Source organism: Chenopodium quinoa, unplaced genomic scaffold (genome assembly GCF_001683475.1).
Source record: "Chenopodium quinoa cultivar QQ74 unplaced genomic scaffold, ASM168347v1, whole genome shotgun sequence".
Taxonomy (NCBI): Eukaryota; Viridiplantae; Streptophyta; class Magnoliopsida; order Caryophyllales; family Amaranthaceae; genus Chenopodium; species Chenopodium quinoa.
In genome coordinates this window covers 2504768-2513021 of record NW_018744593.1, presented here as the reverse complement: position 1 = coordinate 2513021, position 8254 = coordinate 2504768, and the positions used below count along the sequence as shown (strand labels likewise).

General features: G+C 36.4%; 1 protein-coding gene across 1 annotated transcript; it reads right to left on the bottom strand.

The window, feature by feature from the left end:
- Positions 1 to 303: 303 nt before the first annotated feature.
- LOC110699649 (protein argonaute 5-like) lies at positions 304 to 7994 on the bottom strand. Its single transcript, XM_021877160.1, has 22 exons — positions 7048 to 7994; positions 5507 to 5709; positions 5261 to 5413; positions 5031 to 5161; positions 4809 to 4918; positions 4365 to 4468; positions 3851 to 3983; positions 3647 to 3763; positions 3434 to 3541; positions 3262 to 3333; positions 3061 to 3180; positions 2817 to 2958; positions 2616 to 2737; positions 2383 to 2520; positions 2140 to 2282; positions 1992 to 2054; positions 1851 to 1914; positions 1602 to 1728; positions 1407 to 1480; positions 972 to 1066; positions 845 to 876; positions 304 to 745 (listed from the first exon to the last, which is right to left on the bottom strand). Exons 1-22 carry the CDS (start codon positions 7501 to 7503, stop codon positions 564 to 566), a joined length of 2889 nt encoding a protein of 962 aa, XP_021732852.1. The 5' UTR covers positions 7504 to 7994; the 3' UTR covers positions 304 to 563.
- Positions 7995 to 8254: the final 260 nt, after the last annotated feature.

Genomic DNA, 8254 nt, shown 5'->3' with positions numbered 1-8254 from the left:
AAGATCAACATCTTTTTATGTGCGGTTTTTTATCGCTAAATATTCTTAATTTCATAATGAAAAAAATTGTGAAAATTATATACTAATAAACTACACATTATTACAAATCCAATAAGATCCCACTTTATATATTTTTTCATTATAAATTATCGTATACTTTAGGTCAAAGTTTGGTCAAATCAGACAATCAGATTAGATCAGATCTGATCAGCAAAAATAAGTTGAACCAAACAAAGCCTTACTCCACATGTTAAAACACCAACACAAGTCAAAGTGGTTTATGTTAATACTGTACTAAATAGGTAAAAAGAAACTTCAAGCGACTGAATAATAGATATATCCTATAGATTATATACATATTCAAAAGTGTGAACAATTGATCACCCAAAATCATAAGAAAAACACTGCACACCTTAGTCAAAACTAAACCCCAAACTACTGAAGCTATAGATAAAAGCCAATACTTCCTACCCACAGCTTAATAGCATCAAAATGCTCAAAGGACATCACAATTAGTTAATTATATAATTTATATAATTAAGTTTAAGACATTACGATGCTTCTTAACAATAGAACATGACATCCTTCACACTGTCCTTGATCTTAGGAAGGGCCTGAGACAGAGCCTGTTTTTCTGCTGTCAAATCCTTGCCGCCACTAGTGGAACCACTATCTGACATTGTTAGACCTTCAACATAATAGCGAGCACGAAATGCCAAAAGATGCGCATAATAAGCTGGAGGGACTGCCAATACAATTAATACAAAAAGTTATTGTTACTCCTTAAAACAGCCATCGAAGAAACCTTAGAATCTATACTATAATAATACTTGTTGAAACTTACCAATGGAGACTGAACGTGTGCACCTAGCAAACCTGTATAAACAAGAAATCAACACCCGACTTCAACAAACAATACACCATAAATCTTAGGATTAAGTCAAGAAAACCAATTACAAGTAGACTATTACGTGTAACACAAGCTATTCGCCAGCAGCTGAAGTAAGTCTGCTGTAAAATTGTTCTCATCATACAGCACATGATAATGTGAAGGCCGGCTTGTCCCCTACATGTCATTCACAAAGTTTCAGAAACCATTCAAATTGGTAACAGGACAGTTAATGTATGGGCATGGCTAAAAAGTTTAAATCTACACAACTCACAAGAAAAGTGAAGCAGAAACACCAAAAAATTTCAACAACTAGAAAGGGTGGTTATACAAAAGCAAAAGTATATATACACGAAATATAATTTATATTGTTTGTATCAAACAAAAATGTAAATAAATTGGTTCCTACATAATTTGCCTCAAGAAATTTGCATATAGCTAGAACCTAAAAGGATTTAACTGAAAACAAGAAACCTAAAAAAGGCAAACTACGAAAACGCCAACTGAAACAAGTTACCTGTATCCCAGCATGACTGCATAAATAGAAATCAAACTCTGATGGATGACAAATGTTAGTGTCAACCACAGTACCTGTGACAGATATATGATAAGAGCACAATTCAAAATATATACTAGTATCTCAAGTTTAAAAAAAAGGTCAACAAGATTTCTCGAGAATTGCATAAATTTTAGAGAAAGATAGCAAGGAAACCCGGAAGAATATTTCCACTCCTGTCTGTCATTCTATTATCAACAGGAAAGAGACGGGTGTGATGACGCTTTTGAACAACCACAAATGTCACACGTGGAAGATAGCCCTCTTCCAATGATGTGCAGGCCTTCAAAAAACAAAAAAGAAAGACAGGTGATTCAACATGCAAAACCCAGCCACGAACTTCAAGTCGTTTAATTTGTGTGATGACATTTCTTAGTCTGACAGCCTTCAAGGAAAATTTCATACCTGCCAAATAGCATTCAGTTCCTGCAGCAGAACTTGAGAGAATTGGCCTTCACTAACTCCATCCCTACCCCATCAAATATGGAGTCAGTGAGAACAAATCAAACTTATATTTTGAACACACAAAGTAGCAAACATTTATACCTAAAAAAGATAATCCTCTGTGGTTTTTGCTTAGTGTTTCTTAGGAAAGATATCAGCAATTCCCTACAACCAGAACAAACCAATCAAAAACCTCAAACTCGGATAATGAAAATAGCAGGAAAAGTTTATAAATACTTCAATACTTTACCTAATCATTCCACTATGTACTTTTCCCTTCACTGGATCATCAACAACTTTATAGAGATCCTGGATAATCTCTTCCCGATGAGCCTGGGCAGAGACAAGGCCCTTGTACTTTGTCACTTCAGGCCAGTCCATTGAAGCAACTACCTGTGATAAAAAGCATGTACATGGATAACAGCTTCCACCATGATAAACAAAGAGCAGACGGTAAATTAAGAACATTAAAATCCCATGGAGGGAACCATACCGCAGCAATTGAGGCACTAGAATCCTCCCCTGGTGGAGGATGAGTAACATCAGCACCAAAAATAATTGTTGGACGATCTGTCAAAAGAGGTATATTTCTCTGAACAGCATCAATCAACACAGTATTCCTCCCCCCAGCCTGAGCGATTTGAGCGTTTGCATGATGAGCATAAATAAACAAAAAGGTGGGTACATAGATATACAATATGCATAAGTCATAAGTTGCATAGTTACCTTCACATTGATTTTCAAAGCTACATTTTCCATGTATTGGTTATTAATCTTGGCAGCCTGCCTAGGCTGACAACATTGAGAGATTATTCCCAACTCTGTTTCACATATTCTTTTTATAGTTCCTGCATGGCAAAAAAAGAACCTAATTACTATCAATCAACAACCCCAAGTCAAATTTAAAGAGTAACAATGGCCAAATACCATAAGATCCACTTGCATCTGGCAATATTATGATCAACAACTGCAACTTCTGTTGGGCTTCAGTCCATACTTGTACAAGAGCTTTCTGAATCTGAGATGGATGACCTCCACGTATAGGGATACATGGCTTCTGAGTGAAGGTCTGGCAACAAAATTAGGAAAAATCAACAAGAATATCATTGATGCCAGGAAAAAAGTATTAGTTTAATACCAAACCATATACTTTAATGCCATGACAACATACCATCCCCTTGCTAGCGCACATGGCAACCAGACCTGCGCAGAAATGGTGCACTACATCTGGATCCATGTTTGAAAAACTCAGGCATGTCCAACGATCTACAGATGCACCATTAATCATTTTCTACAGATCCGAAACGACCGTCATAAATTTGATGAGAACCACAACAAAAAGTAACCCCAAAATAAAAATCAAAGTCATTACCTTGTCAATCATATTCCACTGGCCAACTGAAGGAGCAACTTGTCGTTCCCTCCCACTGTCATGATACTTGAGCTTCACAAGACAAGAATATAATTGTCAGTATAGCATTTGGAGTGGTAAAACAGCAAAACCGCATGGTGTTCAGAAATAAATTCTAATTAAACCAATCTACCATTGGAGGAGGCAGCACACGGGCATCAATAGTTGTACACATTTCAGAAATATTCATTCCAAACTCCTTGGTCATCTGATTTTCAGTATACCCATTGTCTTTGACCATCTTCAGACAACAGAGGCAAAGAAAAAAAAAGGATAAGTAATAATGCCAAAAACTCTTAAGACAAATTTTCAATTACAAAAATAGCTTGATTGACAAAAAAATTACCTTCTTGATACTCTCCTCTCTTAACTCAGGTCTTTGGCAAGTTGCCTTGAGGAGAGCAGTAACCTGCCTCTCATTCAACTTCTTAGCATACTTTTGTCCATGAGCAATTTTGCAGACCTATAGAGAAATTCACAAATGCCTATAATCAATATGCAAAACACGGAAAAAATATGCAGATGAAATAAGAAAAACAAAAAAATCAACCTCCATAGGCACATAGTTAGGCCTGCTAGCCGGCCCAGTTTGGATGCACGGTAAAGAAGGATATTGAAGCTGAATCCCATACTTGTTTTTGAAATACTGGGAAACAGACAACTTTACATTTTCATATGAAAACCTGCAAACATGTCGACCAGATAACGTTCAATGCCAGATTGCCAGCTTTAGTAATTACCAACGAGAACCAGGGAAAGAGAAAGCAAACACTATGTCAAATTTTTTTTTTTTTTTTTTTTGGTGCAAAACACTATGTCAAATATAATAACAATGATCACCCCAAATAATCCTGCAAGATAGTTTGTAATGTCCTATCTGTGGGAACTCTGCCACCAGAAAGGTAAGAACAAATGTGCAGAAGAAACGAAAAGAAAACGCTTGATCATACAATATGACCAGTATGTAACATACTATCACAAGCACAGAACAAAAAACACCAATCATCCATCAAAGGAAAAGAGAATGAAACAAAAAGTTAAAAAGGTGCATTCTTGGAACATACATCAGCTGGTTTGCAGGTTCACTTGAGACACCAGTCACTTTGCTACGTTTTTTGTAGCTTAAATGAGTTAATTCCACAGTAAGCCCTTTCAATGCCCTCTTGACCTGTAAAGAAAAACAGAGATATATAGATTGTGCTTTTTTAATATCAAGTACTTCCTCCGTTTTTTATAACTTGCAACACTTTGACTTTTCAACTACTCAAATAATCCACTTTGACTATCTTTAATGATTAATAGACACGGAAAAATAGTCATGTAATCTTGTTATATTTATCTCAATTTATATGTTCATACTATCAAATTTTTATAATTTTTACATATTGGTGATTAAAGATATAAGTGTTTAAACTAATGCATTTGCAAGTGAAATGTGAAACATTGCAAGTTAAAAAAAACTAAAAATATAAAACAAATTACATATTCCCAAGACCATATGGAACTACCTTTACACGGTTGGCATCAGTAAGAGGCCTGTTTAGATCCCTCAATTTTAAGTACTCTTGAACAAAATAGTGAACCATCATAGACTCGTAAAATGGACGAGCAGACCCATCTACAATAGCAATATTCAACAACTCATAATCAGTCAATATAAAAATACTCCGTACAATACTACAATGACATTATTGACAAAAGACAAACAGAAAAAATATGCCAAGGTACACCTATATTCAGAGAAAGACCCATTTGGGTGGGCCGAATGCTTTGATAGTAACCCCTCCAGTACTCTACACCATCTGCAAGAGGCCCCGTACCCAGCTTAACGGAAAAAAACGATCTCCCAATCACTGCATAGCTACATAACACAGCAAAATCTCTAACCATCTCAACAAGACAAACAACGCACAGCAGCACAAGATTGTAAAATTTACAGCATAGAAGAAACAAAGCTTACTCATTAAGAGGCTTAGCTGCACGCATTACAATATCAAGAACTTGGATAGCATCTTGAGGGGCCTCTGAAGTCCGACCACGAAGATACTCTTGCAGATTATACAGGCCAACCTTGGCAGCCAATTTGATCGCTACCTGAAATTTAGCAATCTCCCTGACAATCATCCATTACCAGTTAACTAAGCAGGATATTGACAAGAACAAGAGAGAGACATTACATGATCGAGATAGAGGCCATAGAGCTTACATTTCTGAACTGCCTCTTTTTTCACGTTGCATTTCAACAATAAATTCCTTAGTTGTGAAAGGCAAGGGGCCTGCAGTATAGATGCTCTTGTTGCCATCATATGCTGGAATCCGACCCCCCAAAAATGCCTTGTGATCCTTTACAAGTTTATTCAAAATCTCTCTGCTAAAGTTCTTTGCAGTAACTTCTGGAGTGATAGACACCTGTTCCCAAAATTATAAAAAAGAAAAAACACATTACCAATACGCTCCTTGGATTAAATCCACTACATTAGAAGATAGGACAGAGAGGTCATTGAAGCAGCCATAGTTCACATCAGCACATAAACTCCTATTCTCAAGTACTATACTCTCATTATCCTACTCTGTCATTCAAGGACACACTTTAACCAACTTCTACCTTCTAATGTAACTCTTCAATGTTTTCTACAAAATCTATGAAAGGAAAGGCACACTAGTGAAAGCTAAAGTTGAGAGCGCACACAATGACACAACAGAACTCCCCTCAATTTCATCAAAAGTATCCTCTCATTTCACAGCTCATTCTCTTGCAATTTACATTGAATCTAGAAATAAAGTTCAAACAAGCATCTCTTGAGAATCTACTGCATTTACAAACTAGAAATATAGGGTTTTAATAATTGAAAAAGATTTTTTTAAGAAATACCAAAATGCACAAATGCTCGGGAAAACAAAGCAAAAACAGAACAAAAAGGAACAAGATCCTATCACTTCCAAACTGGAATATCACCGGTACAAGTATGTACGAATAAGGGAGAATAGTTGATAAGTTCATATCCTTACAACCACACCCAACTAACCCTAATACCCTTATACAGCCGCATAGCATGCACCTGAGCACACCGAAAAAAAGAGAAAAAAAAAACTACAGGGGAACAATCAAAGGAAAATTTTGCAATTAATGATAACCAGATTTAACACTACGGAATACATTTTAATAACATATTACGAACATATTGGCAAGAACAACCACATTTACCACATGAGCACAGATGAAAACATGAATATCGATTTCACTAAATATATATAGGAATCTCAAACTCCTAAATGTAGCTTCAAACAAAACACACAATCACGCACATAAGCTCACGCTCATACACGGTGGAAGTGCATTGACTTAAGAGACCAAAGAAAAATAACCCCACATCCAAATGATCAGACTATTGACACATCCCCATATACTCATACAACAATTTGAAGAACACATCTAAACAATACCAAAAAAAAAAAAAACATTTTTGAAATCAATGTAAATTCTGTCCTTTTAAAAAGGACTTTCAAAGAAGAAGAAAAAAAAACGAAAAATAAATTATAAAAAAAATAGTTATTTAGATTTCTGGGCAAAAAAAACTGTGACATAAATACCATCAAAACCCTAAATTCATTTAATTTCATGCAAAACAAAAAACCGCAATCATCACAATTACAACAGAACCGCTGATCTAAGCAAAAACACCCAAAAAAAATTGACGACAACAATAACACAAAATGTAATTAAGAGGAGAGAGAAAGAATGATTACATCATAGTGATGAAAATCACTATTTTCATAAGCAAGTTGAACAACAAAGTGATTCGCCCTAACAGAACACTTCATTCCAACCCTTCCAAAACCAGGTCTTCTCGGAGGATTCATAGACTTGGAAGACCTAGGCGCCGGCGTAACACTCAACTCCGTCATCGCTTTATTCAATCCTTCTACACTCGCCGCTTTCCATGTCTCCTTCGACAATACTCCGACACTCGGCGGTCGGAAACCTCCTCGACCACCACCACCACCTCTTCCGCCGGAATCTCCACGACCTCGTCCACCGCCGTAATCGCCGCCGCGACCTCGTCCACCACCGTAGTCACCACCTCCACGACCACCACCGGAATCGCCTCGACCTCTTCCGCCATAATCGCCACCACCACGGCCTCTTCCTCCGCCACCACCACCGCGTCCTCCGCCGCTGCTACTGCCGCCACGGTGCGACATTGTTGGGAATTTGGGAGTTGGAATTGAGTTACGAACGAAATTGCAGAGAATATATGATGAGAGAGAAAGAGAGGGAGTGTGAAGGAAGAGAGAGAAAGTGAGGGAGAAAGTGGGTCGTTCTTAGTTCTTAAGTAATGAGACTAGGGAAACTGTATTGTTTATATTTTTTGGACGATTTTACCCTTCGTTTATTTTTACGCAATTTTTTTTTTTTTTTGGAAAATTGTTTAGCAAGTATCTCTATTCCGTACAGAGTAGCGGGCTTGGCTTTTTATTTTTTTGGCGGTTTTTTTCATTTTTCATTTTTTTTTTTAAAATTTTTAATTTGATAATGATGGGGCAGTTGTGGCTTTTGGTCTGCTCCGTACGATTTTATCATTTTAAATTGGGGTTTGGGCTTTAATTAAAGTGTTAAGGGCAAAAATATTGTTTTAAAATTATTTCAAGGAAATACAATTGCGTCATTGGAATATGCGTCATTGTGATGAAGTAAGCAAATTAAGATCATTCCCTAGAACATTCATCTATACCCAAGTTCTTACACATTTCCTAGGTTAGGGTCTTTAATGGCCACGAGTGTTTATGAAGTACGACTGTATAAGTAGTTGTTAGCAGTTAATTGTTTGTCTAAACTAATTTAAAAGATACATTCTCATAATTAGAGTAGTAGTAAAAATTGAAGTATCAAAAGATGATTATTTTCTTCAATTAACGAATGAGTTTTGAATAGGTTCTAACCGAGCTTGTTCAT